The sequence below is a fragment of the Berghia stephanieae genome, chromosome 6 (assembly GCF_034508935.2).
Source record: "Berghia stephanieae isolate SIO BIC M18660-M18661 chromosome 6, UCSD_Bste_1.3, whole genome shotgun sequence".
NCBI lineage: Eukaryota > Metazoa > Mollusca > Gastropoda > Nudibranchia > Aeolidiidae > Berghia > Berghia stephanieae.
The window spans coordinates 38,059,246-38,077,770 of record NC_088365.1 but is presented as its reverse complement, the minus strand read 5'-3'; the positions used below and the strand labels follow the sequence as shown (position 1 = coordinate 38,077,770).

Here is an 18,525-nt window from a genome sequence, read left to right as displayed (position 1 = left end):
TGGATGCTTTCTTTCTTTCCTCCCCCCCCCCCCCCCCCCCCCCCCCCTTTCCCCACCCCTCTCCAGGTTTTCATGAAAATATTGCAAACTCTAAAAGCACTGGAACTTAGTTTATAGTATCAATTTATTTGATGCTTTACTCAAAAAGTGCATGAACAAAATATAATGCCTGAGTTGATTTGTACATCATGATTTTGGCAATCCACATCAGCGCCCAGTGTGCTTAATAATTCAATATGTCATTCATCATTAACTCAACAACTTCAATTGCCTGTTTTAAGAATCATGTTCTGGTAGTTGAGAGGACAGCCCAATCATGTCTGGTGGAGGAATATCATTGATGGCCCATTTTCTGGGAGGAACAAACAGTCAGAGTAAGTAAGTATTTCCAAACAGTAAATAAATAGATAAATCCCCCTTCCCCCCCCCCCCCCCCCCCTTCCCTATTCTTTTTGTTTTTGATAATCTGTTTCTGACTGTATTAAACCATGGTTGTTGAAATTCTTACCTTTATCTTGTCCTTGGCTTCATCCTCCTCATTCCGTTCATAATGCTTTTCATCTTTGTCATTTCTCTTCTTTTTCTCCTTCTCCTCAATTGATCTCTCCTTCTTGTCATTCTTACATTTCTCTTTCTCTGTATTCACATCTATCTTCGATTGCTTCACCGTTTCAATCTTTATTTCAGGGGCAAATAATTCATCTTGTTCCAAAATTCGTGATGATTTTTGACTTCTAGATGAATTATTTGATTTTGATAACACAATACTTTCATCTGGTGCACTAGGCCGTCTGGATTTAATACTATTTGAGTCAGGAGGACTATCATCAAACTCATATACTTTAAGCTCTGCTGAAGAATATTTGTCAGAGACAAAGGGTTTCATATCTACAGGTGGCAATGGAGGTGGTTCTGGTTTCTTATCTTTTTTTGGTGGCCTCCCTTTTTTCTTTTGTGTTTTAATAACCTCAGGCTCTGCAGGTTTTTCCTCATTCATTTTACCTTCTTTTTTCTTCTTCTTCTTTACCTTGGCACCATCTTCAGGGCCATCACGTAACACAGCATTGATGCTATCACAGACAGTTTTCATTGCAGTTCCAGTGATGGAACCCAGCTCTGGTGACGGCACTCTAGACGATGATGGAGAAGACAAATTACGAAGCTCTTCATCAGAGTCTATAATTGCAGCTGACTTCTTCTCTTTTTTCTTTTTCCTTCCACCTTTCATCTTGTGTTGGCCATCTTTAATACCTTCTTTATTGTCATCCTCATTAGATTTGGAATCTTTCTGTTTTTTCCCAAATATCTTGGCTGTTTTCTTAGATGATTTCAGTTTCTTAATAAATTTAGCAGCTGCTTTACTGCTAGCTGACTTCTTTCCTATTTCTTTATTGGTCATTTCTAAAGCAGCTTTTGAAGCACTCTCATGAAGATGTTGGAGACTCTTTTTGTGTGATGATTTCTTGCTACTCTTGCTACTCTTCAAAACAGCATCTCCTATAACCACTGTTTTATCTCCAGAGTCTTTGGCCTTGTTTTCTTTGTTCTCAATGATATTTCTTGGATTTGGAGGAGGCAATCGCGCCTCAGGCAATTTTCCTTGACACCCTGGTCTTGTTGTCAACATTCCATTCTTGCTCATAAAAACGCATGTCATTTCATATTGTGATTGCCCAGCCTCTTCTGGAAGACTTGGATTGCTAACTCTGTTAATGACAAAGAGACACAAAAAACATGGTTATACTAAAAATATTAATTCATTTGAGGCAGGAATTTTCAGGGATTCGCAACCTCTGCAGACGTTACTTTTTTTACCCTTTAAAAAAATTTGTAGGAAAATAATATATCAATCGAGGGAACCTCGTCAAATTACAACATAATATAAAACAATTAGATTCACAAAGGATATTTTCACATAAAAGAAGTACTACAAATATGTTTACATGTTATGTAAAAAATAAAAAAAAAGAGAGAGAAAAATTTTGACCTCTGCAGGAATTTTTATCTTATAACATAGATAGATGATGCTGATGCTGATGATGGTGATGATGATGATGACAATGATTCTGTCGGTGGGTCTTTCGGTAGTGATTTCGTGAACTACAATATGAAAATAATGCTTTCCTGAGCCAAATATAGGCCAAAGCTCCAGAGATTTTAGCTTCTCAGCTAAGTGAATGGCAAGCACAACCACATCAGTGGCCGCAGTTCTTATGAAAAGTTTCTTAAATCGATTGCTGAATGCAATCTTTGACATGCAGAAAAAATCGTTTGTCAGTTGTCAGCTTCTTCTTGCTTTCAATCATCAATGTCAGACACATCGGTTGCAGTTGAAATGATGGTGGCATTCATTTGGCAAGTTGTGATTACAATTTTCCCAGTATGAAGGCAAATCACTTGTTGTGTCAATAATTGGAATATGTTATCTTTATTTGCATTGTTTTGGGGGAACCATGCCCAATTTAATGGAATTGGCATTCTTGATGTCACTTTAGGGCTTTGACCATGTCCACGTTTCAGTCACGTGGATGATTTTATTAAACTATGAAGTTCATATTCATCATCTCATACCACATCTCGTCTTTGCACTGAGTCCATTTCATTGATGATACACAGAATGAAAACACTATCTGCATATTCCTCAAAAGTGTGTGATGCACCAGTGAATGGACGATAGATGTAACAACAAGCAGTTTTGCCCCTTTAGATGACGTGCCAACTGACTGTGGACAAATTCTATCTGTTTAAGGTTAGATGGATCTGTTAATGATTGGTCAATAATAGGCTCGTCATCAGCCAAATAACTAGAAATTTGCTCTACATTAAAAATAAATCCACTGAAATGTGTATTCAACTAGAAATTTTGATAAAATACATGATAATTGACATATTTTTCAATCGTGTATTTATTCTATGTTGGTTAAATAACCCGAGACTCATAGTATATGGTTATAGTACAAAAAAAAAGGCATCCATGTTAATAGCTTATAGAGCGTAGCAACAAGAGGTCACGGAGGAACCATCAATTGGAACAATCAATTTCCAGCTTTGTATGTTGATTGAATAACCTGAGACTCATACTATAAGATTATAGTTTAAAAAGGCATCCATGTTAATAGTTTGACAGGCATAGCAACAAGAGGTCATGGAGGAACCATCAATTGGAACAATTAATTTCCAAGATTCTAGGTCAGTTGTTCATTCTTTTCCTTGTCCATGTTAACAAAAACTACGTCACAATCCAGCAAAACTGATGTATAGAAAGCCATTAGTCCCATCAAAAATAGGATATCTTCGATTTTGAAATCGCTGTATGTCTTTTAAATGAAAAAAATAAGCTTGCCTCTATTAAAATTCTTAACCAGGATATTAACATGCTTACATTACATATGCTTAATCACTTTAAATAAAAAGTACAAAGTTAAAACATTTACCGTACACACTATAGAAGCCTCGTGTGTGCATGCATGTACAGCAATCTGCTTGCCAAACAGTTTTTGTTAAAAAGAAAATGAAAAAAAAAAAAAAAACTTTTAAGAAAAGACTGCAAAGCCGTGCTTGAAAAAAAAAAAATCGAAAAGACAAAAAATTAACCTTTCAAAGGCGAATTTCAATCTTACTCTGATCTAACGTTTTCATCAAAAGACAGTTTGATTAAAACCTGAGTCACAATATTCGTACTGCTCCCATGGTGGAAACGGTTTATTCTGAACTTGAAATAATATAAAGGGAAACTATTGTTTGAAAACAAAAAATCAGTAAAGGTAAAGGATTAATTGTACAAGACATGCACTGTCCAGTATCATGTGACATTCCTACCTCGCTTGCCAATCATATAAAAGAAACAGTAATCAGCAACACTGAGTTGGAAAAAAAAAAAAAAATAGAATAATTTTTTATTTTTTTTATGACCAAAGCACATAAACAATGTACCCCTTTAAAGGCGTAATTCGATCTTACTTTGACCCAACACCAGATCACCGTTTTTATCAGAAGTCAAGTTGGTAAAAACTGTTTATTTGACATTAAAATAATGTAGATGAAACCAAAATAAATCAGTGTCGCTGTACTGTAAAGGGGATAAAAACAAGCACCAGCATCCCTGTGACACTCCCATGTACTACATCATCGTTTGTTTCATCTTCACATGCCGACTCCCTTTATCCCTTACCCCTGCAATAATGCAAACCGATACTTAACTGAACAGATTCAAAGATAGAGGCACCAATATCCATTGAGTGTTTCGTGTTATAGGTATGGCTAGTATGATAGTTGGAGTTTTACTCACAATTAATTGTTTTAAACTTCAGGCAAAGCGAGATTTTCAATGTTAACAGGCTTGTGGATCTGATACAGAGCCTGAAATTTAATCTGATCTGATATTTGCAACTACCAACCTGCGTCAATTTTACCGACCAAATTTTGATTTATCAGACTTACAGATCCATAATCTGACCAAAGTCCGACTTATGCAACCAATCAACCGCCATCCGACAAAAAACTGACTTATCCGACTTGCCTGGACACCTGTATTAAGATTTTGGTTTTGTTTTAGGATGTTCCTTTTTTTAATTTCAATTTTGTTTGTTTAGTTTCTGTTTTTTGTTCGTTTGTTTTTTTTTTTACAATTTTCAAATAGAATTGAAAGATCTAAAATTGAAAAACTATTAAGCACACAAATAAAATATCAAAATCCAACATAAACTGCCTACCTCTGCCGTTTGCTCAGGTGCAATTCCAGCGTGACATTCTCAGCTGGTCGTTTCTCACCAATTATTTCATTACTACAAGGAGCATCTTCTGCTTCAGGTTCCACTTTGAGCCCATGTGCATTGTTTTGAGTTGAACAGTTCTGATTCTCAATTGGGATTTCATCTGTTTGACAAATACAAAGATTTTTAATTCCTGGATGATGGAGATAAATATCACGATTACTTTCTGCTGAAACTGAAAGAGATTCATGTTATTTGTTGATATTTTAAAACTCTCTTAAGAATTGCAATAATGTATATTTTACATATTTATACAGGAAACTTATCATTAATTATTCTGTTATATGCTTTCATGGGTACAATGTAATTAAAACACCTAAAAGTTGTTAGACAATATTTTTTTCTAAACTTTGTCATTTTCATTTTTAGTCCAGCAGATTTAAGCTAAAAAATAGGGTAACCCCTACTTCTTGAGGACATGGGTTCAACACAAACAAACGTCACAAAGTTAGCCAGCATTTAAGCTTAATGGCCATATTCTCAACACAAACATGTAAAATAGAAGCGATTGAGACAGTGAGCAAGCTCCCGTATTTGGGGTGAAAATTAATTCAGAAAAATGAGTGGAGCAGGCACATGTTGATATTAACAAGAAATGAAGTGAGTAGGAAAGTGCCAGAAGACAATAGAGAATTAAAATTTCAGAGCTTACTCAATGGCTCAATCGTTTTTATGTTACATGTTTGTGTTGAGAATATAGTCATTAAGCTTAAATGCTGGCTAACAAACATCGCGACATTTGTTTGTGTTGAACCCATGATCTCAAGAAGTCAGGGAGAGCAGCTCAAGTTAGACATAGAGTTTGAAACCACTTGTTTTGGAGTGGTGGATAGCTCAGACAATAGAACCAAGCTCTCCCCGGCCAGGCGGAGTTGTCGTATCAGTAAGGTGCGGGGTCGAGCCCCGATCACTGCCGCAAAATTTTCTCTATTGTCTTCAGGCACTTTCCTACTCATTTCATTTCTTGTTATTATTAACACTCACTTTTCCGAATTATATAGAACTACCATAACCATTAAACATGAGATTAAAAGTGAGTTTTTTTAAAGATCCTTTTTATTTTTTGACATATTCACATTTGTACACACCAGAATTATTTCCTCCTAATCACCATAGCTTGATAAACAAATTTCTTTTGATACAAAGCTCTTACTCTTAGCATGAAATAAAATTCACAAATATTCCCATTGACAAATCTCACAATGCATGTGCTACGGATAATTAAAAATACATAACAAGTACAAACCTTTGAGATGTGGAAACATGTAGGGGAAGTGATTATCCACGTGTTCTTTTCTGTGATGCAAGATTTCCCGACTTTGAGGGTTTGGAAATTCAAGGTTGGATGATTTCCATGCTGGAAAATTTAGAAGCTCATGAGCAAAAGGTACAGGATCCACATGATGGACATAATCCTCAAGTTCAGAGATGTTGATGCACATATGTTTGAATGCCAATCTCAGATCTCCCAGTGAGGGTTCAGTTCTGCCAACTAGGAGATAGAAGAAAAATAAATACCTTTCAGGAATATTCAGAAATGCAAAATCTCAATTTTGCCTACCAGTTATTTCAGTCTCCAACCACAGGATTCCAAAGCTGAAAAAGGAATTCCCACATTGGACAGATAATATCTAAGACACAGCGTTCATAAATAGAAGAATCCCCTTTAGTCTTTAATTTGACCATCACGATGTTGTTAGCATATAGCATCAGGTAGCCTGCCTTAAGTTCTAAAAATCCCATCAATTATTATTTTTGCTCTCTGATAAAGGTCACTCAAACCATATTGCTGGTTACAGTCAAAAATATGAGTACGAGATTTGGTTTTTAAGTTTGTATGATTTATTGAAGAGAGTGGATAGAATTTATTAAACTGAAAAAAACTAAAATTTGAGATTTCTTGATATTATAACATTAAAGTCTATATTTGGTTTCTATATATAATACAAATCGTTGTTATTGTCAACGAATGAGGTATTAGTGTGGTCTTCATTTACAAAAACACTATTATTATTACTGCTATTATTCCTGTTGTATTATTATTATTATTATTATTATTATTATTATTATTATTATTATTATTATTACTTCTATTATTGCTGTTGTATCATCATTATTATTATTACGGTCTCATTATTATCATTATCATCATTGAAGTCATTATTATTATTATTATCATTATTATTATCATTATTATTATCATTATCATCATCATCATCATCATCATCATCATCATCATCATCATCATCATTATTATTATTATTATTATTATTATTATTATTATTATTATTATTATTATTATTATTATTATTATTATATTATTATTATTATTATTATTATTATTATTATTATTATTATTATTATTATTATTATTATCATTACTTTTATTGTAAGTAATGTTATTACGATTGTTGTATATTATTTGGTTATTGTTATTAGTGGTATCATTTTTAAAACCACTATTATTAGTATTACTATTACTATCTTGTTTTGTTAATTTCATTTACCATTTTTTTCTTCTTTTTCTCTTTCATATATGTTGCAATACGATTTTGTAAACTATTGGCAAAGGGATAAAAGAAAATAAACTTGTAAACTGGCTATCCGGTTCATCCCGAAGGGATCCAGATCGATCCCAGGTGCAGCCAAGATTTTTTTCTGATCCCCCTGTCTACCCAGCAGTGAATGGGGAACTGGATCTGTCCACCAAAGTCCACCACTGAAAATAATCAGACCAAAGTTGTAAAAATCCGACCACATTTTAGATGGGCTTTTTTCTAAATCCAATCAACATTTCCAAAAAATAAATTAATTAAAAAACAAACAAACAAGCAAAAACACACAAAAAACATGCCTTTTTTCCTTGTACAAGAACTGCTCTCTACTGCAGCTCCTCAAATAACATCAATAAGAACAATTAATTAATCCATGGATTTCCCAAGAGACCAGAAACCAGAACTGCCATTTCACTTCAGTTCAGCTACACTCAAACATAAATAATCTCCATAAGAATAGGATAAATTCTACCTCCTACCCCCCCCCCCCCCCCTCACTCCTTCTTCACAACAAAAATCTCAATTCAAAATGTTTATAACAATATCATCATCATCACTCTCCTCCCATCCCCCCACCTCCTCAATCATAGAAAGATTAAAGAGACTTTCTTCTCACTTCGCCTGAAACAATCCAATGACCCACCAGGCCGGTATCAATCAAAAATTTGTAACACTCACTAAATAACCAAACCTAAATGAATGAATGAATATGGCTGCGCTGTCTCTATGGACACTTGTCGTGAGTGTGTTTGTGTGTTACTTTCAGTGTGTCAGTCCGTTTCTAGTATCCAGCCAGTAATTTGTTTCCATAAATCTCTGTTCAGTGCAAGTGTTCTTAGCTTTTGAATGTCATCATGTGTGTTAACCCATTGCCGCCCAAATCGCCCGTAATCGCCCGCTATAAAAACATCTCAATCAGTCCAAATCGCCCGATATCGCCCGCCAGGTACCCAGCATCTTTGAACCCGTAAACTAAAAACGTGTGTAGATCCACTTCTTTTTATTTAGAAAATGAAAGTAGAGAAAGAGTGAAAGTGAAACTAGAAATTTCCCGATCGTTTTTATCTCAATTCGTTTGTCTGCTGTGATTTTTTTAAGTTTGTCGACGAAATCGGTTGTGGTAACGTCCTTTTTTTTTTTTTTTTTTGCTGGCATCGCGTTTGAATTCCTCAATTCTCGGGCGTGATCAACGTTTTTTAATGGATAGTGATGATGAAAGTGCTCATTCAGACACTGTATCAGACATTGAGGTTGAGTTGGATGCGTATTTTGATGACATTGACAATGGATTTCATGTGTTTTAATATTATTACATATTTTTCAACTTTAACATTTTTTTTCAAATCAAAATATGAATCAATAGTCCAAAACAATACATCAAATTAAAGGCCATTCATTCTTCTTTCCAAAACAGCTTTTATTTTGTTTCTAACATGCCTCACATACTTGCAATTAATTTTTTTATGAAGTGTACTATGACATTTGGAAGAGTTATCTCCCCTCGCATGGTCTGTGAGAGACATTTTTTCAGATTATAATTTTTGAGATCTTGATTCATTGTTGGAAGTGAAGTTGGTGTACGCCCTCTGTATTTGACTCCTTGTTTGAAGTTATCATCCATCGAGGTTTGTGCTGGAATATTTTCACCTCGCTGGAGCACTTGCTCGAACAGTTTCCATTTGTGTTTCTTTATGCGCGTACTGACTGGTTGCACTGCATCTGTCATATACATCATCATTACTGATTTTGTCTGGCCAATGTATCGCACTAACTTGTCTCAAATGTTTGCGATGAAGGGAGTCCAGGGTGGAAAAATTCTTTTATGTAAGACCCCTCGTACCACAGTTGTACATAAGGATTGACAGCACTGGCCCTAGCACTTCATAAAGGCGTATTCTTTAATTTTCATTGATCAGTGATGATACTCACAAAAAGTCAAAAAGGAGGAAAAGTCTCGGAAAAACGGAAAACTCACCTCGAACATTCTTGCACCACAGGAAAGTAGGCAGGATGACTTCTTTTGAGTACTTGAAGAGTACTAGTGTGTTTTGGGCCTCTTTCTAGGTGGGGGCCCAACCTGTTTGGATTGCTTCTTTATATGAAGCTTATAGGCTGTTTTAATTGCCTTCTCCCGGACTGCCTTTGCTTGCTTTTTTGTTTCCGCCTTTACAACTGCTTGATCAAACATTTGTCTTTTTCTTTCCTTTTCCTCTTTCTGTTTTTGCAACTCAGCATGATACTTGCTGCGAGATTTTTTAATGCAACTTATCAGGACAGGATCAATTTCACTGTGATCTATGTCTTTTCTTTTGAAGCATTCCAGGGCAGTGGCATTCTTTGCTTTCAAAGAATACTTCACCGTCTGTATGGCAGAGAATGTTGAAATATTCATGTTGCCACACTTGTCTTTAAGAATATCCTTCATTTTAGAAAAGGAACCCTCTACCTGTGGGCCATGAAAACAGAGGAAAGGAAAGAAAATCGCGGATTTCCGCGGATCCGCGGAAAAGTATCATCACTGATTGATGATGTTCATCCTATTCCAAACGTTGTGTAGTTCTCTGAATGCAGTTTGAGCTAGCATTTTTCTCCCAAATTTTGTTGTTTTTTTTTTTGTTTTTAAGGGTTTTACGGCGCTTGCAACACATTTAGGTTATATCAGCGCCAGTAAAAAGGAAGAAAATGGGACAGTAAAAAGTTCTAGAATTACAATCAAAGCACCCAAGAGAAAGGAAGACAAAGGGGAACTGGGAACAAATAGGGATCAGATGCAGAGTCCAAGAGCAAACCATCAATGTACTTAGTTTGAGATCACCTATAAGTCTCATCCGGACACAACCACAAAATCCAACAAAGAGGAATACACTCAAATGCTTACATTATACATTAAAAATAAATATAATAATACATAACAGAGAGATGATTTACAATTTACAAGGAAAAAAATATCATCTCCCAAAACAATAACTATGCATTTGACTGTTTCCCTCCCAGCCAGGACTCCGAACAGGGCAAAGTAATCTCATTCCAAGACAAAGACGAAAGCATGTTGGAAAATAGATATAAGGGGATAGAAGACACAGTATGTACCTCCCTGCCCACTATGGGAGGTCAGGATCCCCACCCAGTTTCTCCCAAATCAAAAAGCGACTTTATTAGTTTTTCATCATCATCATCATTGCCTTTTTCACCCTGGGTCAGGGTATAGGCCACAGACAAACAGTTTCCATCCTTCTCTATCTTGAGCCAACTTTTTTATCTCATTCCAGGTCTTACCACTTCTCTGTATATCAGCTTCTTTAATTCTTCTCCATGTTCCTCGTGGCCTTCCCCTTGATCTTCTGCCCTGAGGGTTCCAGTCCAATACTTTCTTTGTTATAGTTGAGTCATTCTTTCTAAGCGTGTGTCCAATCCACCTCCATCGTCTTCTTCCTATTTCCTCTCCCACTGGTTTCTGCTGTGTTCTTTTCCATACTTCTTCATCTTTAACTCTATCCATCCATTTTATTCTGAGTAGCTTACGAATGCACCTGTTTACGAAAATCCGTACCCTCCTTATACATGCCTGTGATGCGTTCCAAGTTTCACATCCATACAGTAGGACAGACTTCACGTTTGAGTTGAAAAGTCTTAGCTTTAGTCGAAGGGAGATATCTTTAGTTCTCCAAACTCTGTTCAAAGATGTGAATGCAGCCTGTGCCTTTCCTATTCGTGCTTTTACCTCTGCTTCCGTGCCTCCATCCTTGTCAATTATACTTCCGAGATAGCAGAAAGTGTCTATATCTTCGAGTTCCTGATCCAGACCTGCCAACCTTCCCAGGATGAAAAGTGTATTCCATGACCCTAAAAAGTGTATTTTTTAGCAAAAAAGTGTATTTTGTTCGCACACGTGGAAAAAAAGTGCGCACTATACAAAAATGTAGATGAAAGCTAACATCAATCCCAAACCAAAATAAACTCTGATCAGCATCATTCAAGCAATCTCTGGTGATTACAAAATTATTGATTTATCGAGAAACTAAAATTTAATGGCCATTCAAAATTAGCATAAGGCTCAGAAATTGCAATATCAAAGGAAATTGCTTTCAAAACACTCAAAGAAATGACCAAAAGACCCTTAACATGTTGGTAGTATTGATGCTAGTGTCAGTGGAAGAAGTGTTGGTTGTTGTAGCGATGGTGCTCTAGTGGTGGTGGTGGTGGTGATGATGATGAAGTTGTGGTGGCGGTGGTGGTAGAAGTGATGTGGTGGTGGTTGTGGCAGTGACAATGTGATGGCAGTTGTAGAAATGATGATGTTGATGGTAATAGATGCTGATGAAGTTGTGATGGTGATATCTGCTAGCCCAGTACATCAGTTATGAGAAAGTTTTGAGATAAAATATCTGGGAGAGTGGTCTTCAATTCAATAGATGACAATTTGCAACAGTAGCGAGATATTTTCCATATATGTTATCTAATAATCCATATCTCTCTCTCTCTCTTTTTTGAGCATTCACTACTACTACTCCTACTATCTATTACTACATTATTACTTCTATATACTAATAATATTATTACTTTGGTCAAATGATGGGAAATTCGCAAAGTATGTAATATGCAGAGACAAGTTAAATACTTCTAAAATGGTTCTAAAAAATTCATTTTGAACCAAATACAGTTCTTAAAGCTGCCCACTTTGTAATTCAAGACTCGTACAAAATAATAAAGAAAAAAAAAAGATCATTATAAATTGTATAAGTCAAAATAGAGTAATTTAGTTATTATAAAGGGAAATAACCCATTTATGTTTAAGTTAATTAGCAACATAGTTTGTAATTGAAGGCTTCATAGTCAAAGATGTTGGTTCAATTAAATTTTCACTTAGAATTTTCTATTTAATAAGTGGAAAAAGTTTAAATGTGGTCTGAGACTATTTAAAGTATAAAACAAGCTTATATGCATAATTCTATGCAAATCCTCAAAAATGTATGAGAAAAATATTGGTGAAAACCGGCATCATATAAGCAACTGAAAAGATAACTATAGTATTAAATGTGATGCATCATTCATTCAGAAACACAGTTGGTGTACGACATGTGTGTATCAATGCATCAAGATCATTCACATCACACATCTTTTAAAAAAGCGTATTAAATCCACGAAAATCGTATCCGCGTATTCGGGGTCCAAAAATCGTACTGAAATACGATTAATCGTACTGGTTGCTGATCTTTTACTTTGATCTGCTCCCTTTGACGCGTACCTATCCTCAAGACCTTTGACTTTGTAGGGTGAATTCTTAGACCAATTGATTCCGAGAGGCTGTTTATAATTGTGGTTTTTGCTTGCATCTGGTCCTGGGTGTGGGACAAAAGAGCCAGATCATCTGCAAAATCCAGATCATCCAACTGTGTCCAGGGGGTCCACTGTATCCCATTTCTTCTCCCTTGGGACGTTTCCTTCATTAGCCAATCAATGGCAAGGATGAACAGGAATGGTGAGAGCAAGCATCCCTGCTTGACACCAGTCTTAATTTCAAAGCTGTCAGTAAGCTGATCTTCATGTACAACCCTGCAACTTCATACATTTCCTTAATGAGGTTTACTATCTTTTCAAGGAGTCCATAATGTGCCAGAATTTTCCACAATGTTGCTCTGTCAATACTGTCGAAAGCCTTCTCGTAATCCAGAAAGTTGACAATAAGAGGAGAGTTCCATTCTATAGACTGCTCCACTATGACTCGCAGAGAGGCAATCTGGTCGGTGGTTGAACGGTTTTTCCGAAAACCTGCCTGTTCGTCCCGCAGTTTAGCATCTGTTGCATTTTTAATTCTCTCTAAAATAATACGGTTGAAAACCTTTCCTGTGATAGAAAGAAGAGTGATGCCTCGATAATTATTACAATTACTGAGGTCCCCTTTCTTTGGAAGCTTGATGAGATGTCCTTCCTTCCAATCCTTTGGGAATATCCCGTCATTCCAGATTCTCTCAAATAGTGGGTGCAGGGCCTCAGCATTTCTTTCCGCATCAACTTTTAGAGCCTCCGGTGGAATCTGGTCTGGTCCAGCAGCTTTCCCCCTTTTCATCTTGTTAATGGCACCCACAATCTCTGCTATCGATGGTGGATCACAGCTAATTGGTAGCTCATTCCTTGCAGGCAAAATTTCTGGCTGGTTGTCTGGTGGTGGTCTGTTCAGAAGGCAGTTGAAATGTTCCCTCGATCGTTCAGATTGAGCCTCTTTTCCAAAAACAGTTTTCCCATCTTTGTCTTTGACTGGTATCTCTGGTTTCCCATATTTTCCAGCAAGTGTCTTGGTAGTTTGATAAAGGATCCTCATGTGTCCTCCTGTAGCTGCTGCTTCTGCTTTCTCTGCAAGTCTGTTCATGAATGCTTCCTTGTCTTTCTTCACAGATCTTTTGACTTCCTTAGCTATGGCTCGATACTGCTCTTGTGCATCCAGTCTTGAACCCCTTGTTCGGCTTGCATTCACTTGTTCTCCTCTTTTCAATAAGGTCCAAGGTGGTTGGACTTATCCATTCTTTATGTTCCGATTTCTTTACCCCCAATACCTCGTGGCAAGTTGTTATGTAGACTTCCTTGATCTTTGCCCAATGTGACTCTACATCTATGTCCTCCTCTAGCTCAGTAAGAGGTTCACCTCGAATTTTCTTCTTGTATGTGATCTGGTCCCATGTTTTCTGAGTCGGAGCTTAAGCTTTGCCAATAGCAGGTGGTGGTCTGATCCAACATCTGCCCCTCTCCGTACTGTCACATCTTCCAATGAACGTCTGAATCTACGAGAGATACAAAAATGATCAATCTGATTCTCTGTCACACCATCTGGTGAGACCCAAGTTGCTTTGTGGATCCTCTTATGGGGGAACACTGATCCTCCAATCACCAAACTGTTGAATGCACAGAAATTTGCAAATCTCTCACCATTAACGTTCATTTCTCCCATGCCATGACGTCCCATGATACCTTCATAACCTACGTTATCCTGTCCCACTTTTGCATTAGCATCTCCCATCAATATGTTGATGTCTTTCCTTGGCAACTTGTCAATGACTTGTTGTAGCAGACTATAAAATGTATCTTTGTCCTCATCTGTTGCATCATTTGTTGGGGCATAGATCTGTACAATGTTCATGCTGATCTTCTTACTCCATGTTGTAAAGGACGCCATGATGATCCTTTCTCCGTGTTGTTCCGATCCTCTCAGTGACTTCTGGACAAACTTGCTTAGAATTATTCCTACTCCCTGTGTATGAATCCCGTCCCCTCTCCCTGAATATAAAATCTTCTCCCCAGACTTGAGGTGTTTCTGTCCGGATTGTATCCAGTGGGTTTCACTTACTCCAAGTATATGCAGCCTGTATCTTCTCATCTCAGCTTTTTCCTGCTTCATACATGGTGCGAACGTTCCACGACGCAATTCAAAGCTGCTTGTTTGGCGAAGACGTCATCGGGTCAGCAGAGTCCTTTCGGCTTTGTCTGTTGTCCTTCATAAATTCTGTAATTTCAGAAACTCTTCGGTCGCCCAAGCTAAAAAAAGGATTTGGTTTGTCTGTCTGCGTTTCTGTAACGGTTTGAGTTTAACGGAAAGGGGTGTTAACTCTTTGCCAACCCCCAACCTGGAGGACCAGGTGACTCAAAGATGGGAGAATCACACACCATTAGTCACCTTTTACGACATGCTGGCTTGGCGTTAGGCTATTCTTGACCCTCTCGATTGAGGGACCCCGGACATCACACAGGAGTTATCAGTTTATGTAACAGTGTTATTGATGCTTCTCCCCTCCTCCCAGCCAGAATAATTTTTTTTAAATATATTGCAAATTGCTTCTCTTTTTATCCATGGCCAAGTAGTTTTATTAATCCTCTTCAATAAAATAATATTGAGATGATGAATAATTCTAAATATCTTTCCTTGGTGCAAAATACAATTTCATATGATTTATGATGACATTCCTCTAAAAGCAAGATGCTTTGCTATTGTTTTAATTTTAATCATAAAAAAAATATTAAAATAAGTAATTTTGATGATCTGAGTAATTTGCCTCTTAACCTCACTAAAGAAATTATTACCTCCGCCGAATATCAGTAAGCAAACGTCCAAATCATGAAAACTATCCGATAACAATGATATTTTACATAAAATTATTCTTACTTACTTATCAGATTCTATAATATGAAAATTAAAACCAAATATACGATTCAAACTCACCAAAACTATAAGTAATACTATAAATAATAATGTAAGCAAATATCAAAGATAGTTTAAAAACATAGATAAATTTACTATAAATATGTGAAAGCTAAAGCAAAAATAAGGGCTGTCTTACATGGAATTTAGCTGTTAGTATAAGGAAGTAGTAGTAGTTTTAGTGGTGGTGACGGTTGTAGTATTTGGAAATTTATTTTAAAATTCTCATTTTTCCATCCAATGTTCATTTTTTCAGACCATGGAGCTGCTCTTCGACCAAAATCCGACTTTTCCAACCTAAGCTTTAAAAAATGACTAAATTCTGACTTTCTGACTTTGGTAGACACCTTGTTTTAGATCTGGTGGAAAGTACTTTGCAATAGACTAGTGTCCCATCAAAATGGTAGCAAGCAAGTGCTGTTGTCCGTTTCACGCAAAAGAAACAAGGATAAACTCCGGCTAGATGGGCCTTATGACTATGAAGGTCTAAGATTAATACTTATGTTACGTCCCAGCACTTGTTGCAAGGATGTCACCCAAACAAGTCCGGAGTCGACCTAATCTTCCCAGAGTTGCTAGATTTTCTGAACTCCTAGACCACCAAATCAGAGGTTTCGAACCATCGCTATAAAAGCGATGCACAAGGAGGGATAGTACTGAGAGTTTTCTTAACTGGACACAATATCGTGTACAGCAGTTGTGTTCTATTTTATTTTATCTTTTTTTTTTGTACTGTCGTGTTCTTTAATTTCCATTCAGGATCAATAAAGTATATCTTATTCCTGGATGTCAGGAGAGAGACAAGCAAGATAAATGATAAGTAGAGTCTTGAGTTTTATCATTCTAATTGAGTTACATTTTGACTAGGTACAAGTATTAAAATGGGCGTTAATTAAAGCATTGACTTTAATTTGTATTGTGTGTGTCATGTGTGTAGATTATTGCATACAGACAACACAGCACAGTGTCACCTTGACCCACCGCCCTGACCTAGTTTGATTTTCTTCATTAGTGCATGCCGATTGCCTCAGAATTCACTGAAAATAGAATTGTAGTTTTAATCCAAAATATTTGTTATTTAGTTATTATTTATTGCATACATTTTGTCTATTTGATTTCTATTCATTGAGAATTTCTTTTCAATGTTCAAACGTATCGCTCTCGCTTCCGGCTGGAACAAACTTTTCTGGTCACTTTCATTCAAAGCCAATTGACTGGCAGAGCTAGAGCGGTCTATCTTGCTCTCCCACTTGAGCAATTCAAAAATTATCATCTGCTAAAAAGCAGAATCTTATGTGTATATGAAAGATCTCCTGAATTATACAGACAACAGTTTAGAAATCAACCCAAACTGGACTCACAAACCTTTTTGGAGTTCGTTAGAGATCAGGAAATATATTTTAATAATTGGTGCAAAAGCAATAAGTGCACCACATTTCAAGACCTTAAAGAAATGATCCTAATGGAGAATTTCCATTTCTCTTTACCAGATAATCTGTCTTCCCAAATGACAGGACTGCCAAGGATGAAGAATGCACATGAGTTAACATCTATGATGGATGACCTCCAGCTCCACCAAAAGTCCATTCGAGACACTGAGCCGACAGAAAGAAAGTTCCCACCAAGTACCAACGCAACACCAGTGCCAGCCAAAGGAAGGAATGGTCCAGTCAATATTAGCGGAGGCATCCCAGACCAGCAGTGGTCCAGGAATGAAGATAAGAAAGTTAAGTTTGCCTATCTAAAATAAGCCAAAAAGAAATTTCTACTGCTCTATCTGTCATACCAATACACACTCAACAGAGATGTTTCAGGAATAAATGACAACTAAAATCAGCGCAAAGAACTTGTATACTTTATAATACCAAAACCAAGACATCAATGGCTCCTCGTTCTCACATTGAGCATACTCATAAAACCACTTACCCACATTCTTTTAAACCTTTCATAGAAGATGGTTTTATTTCATTATCCTAAACCCTGACACATACCAGTCCATTACCATACTGGTTTAAGTTAGTCTCTTATAACTAAGACTGCTATCAATGGTATTGAAGTTGTAATTCCTTGTGATCAGACAATCAGAAAAGACAAGAATTGAGTCAATGGAAAAAGTTATTCCCCTTGTAAAATTAAATTTCATAGCACACATGATCAGAATAATGTTATCATTGGAGTGATAGATAAATTGTTTATTGAAGGAATACAGATACTAATTGGTAATGACCTAGCTGGAAACAATGTGAATGTCAGTAATATTTCAGTTAATCTAACCAAGAGCCCCCACACTGAACCAACCCATGACCAATATGATAATTTTCAGCTTGCCTTCTCTATGCCTGGGGAGAACATTAAAACTCACATCATGGACACCTACTCAAACCCCACAAAGTTATGGGAAGTGGGCAGCAGTGGGGAGTGAACCAGGGACCCAGGGAAGTGTACACCACTGGGGAGTGAACCTGAGACTATCAGAGGAGGAGGGTGTTTCTTTTTTACAAAACCCACCAAAACTGAACAAAGTTAAGGGAAGTGGTCAGCAGTGTGGAGTGAACCAGGGACTCAGAGAAGTGTACACCAGTGGGAGTGAACCTGAGACTATGGGAGGAGGATATCAGAAGGAAATGAACCTGGGACTATGGGAGATGGACTCCAGTGAGAATTGAAGCTGGACTATGGGAGGTGAGCACCAGAGATGAACCTGGGACTACGGGAAGTGGATATCAGTGGAGAGTGAAGCCAGCAATATGGGATTTGGACACCAGTGCGGAGTGAGCCCTGAAGGGTACTTCATTTTTCCAAAACTACCAAAACCAACGGAAACTTCCATAGTTATGGTAAGTGAGCAGCAGTGGGGAGTAAACCAGGGACTCGGGGAAGTGGACACCAGTGGGGAGTGAACCTGGGACAATAGGAGGAGGATATAAGGGGGAAATGAACTCCGATGCCAACTTCCCATAACTTTGGAAGGATTTGGTAGGTTTCGGAAAAATTAAGTACTCTTCTGAGT

General features: G+C 37.0%; 1 protein-coding gene and 1 long non-coding RNA gene across 5 annotated transcripts in view; one reads left to right on the top strand and one right to left on the bottom strand.

The window, feature by feature from the left end:
* The window catches only part of LOC144974995 (uncharacterized), a 67,959-nt gene that overhangs the window by 24,877 nt on the left and 24,557 nt on the right, over positions 1–18,525 (bottom strand). For 3 of the 4 annotated variants that reach the window (XM_078918615.1, XM_078918614.1, XM_078918612.1), the window contains exons 3-5: positions 6,019–6,264; positions 4,713–4,875; positions 509–1,706 (exon numbers count right to left, since the gene is read on the bottom strand). In XM_078918615.1, coding sequence (XP_078774741.1) covers positions 509–1,706; positions 4,713–4,875; positions 6,019–6,264 — 1,607 coding nt within the window. Of the gene's footprint in view, positions 1–508; positions 1,707–4,712; positions 4,876–6,018; positions 6,265–8,005; positions 8,173–18,525 lie in introns of those variants that run through there. The other variant, XM_078918616.1, reaches the window with a different exon arrangement.
* On the top strand, positions 8,285–18,015 carry LOC144974996 (uncharacterized). The gene is made up of 2 exons (XR_013645841.1): positions 8,285–8,447; positions 17,006–18,015. It is a non-coding gene; the product is annotated as an uncharacterized LOC144974996 (long non-coding RNA).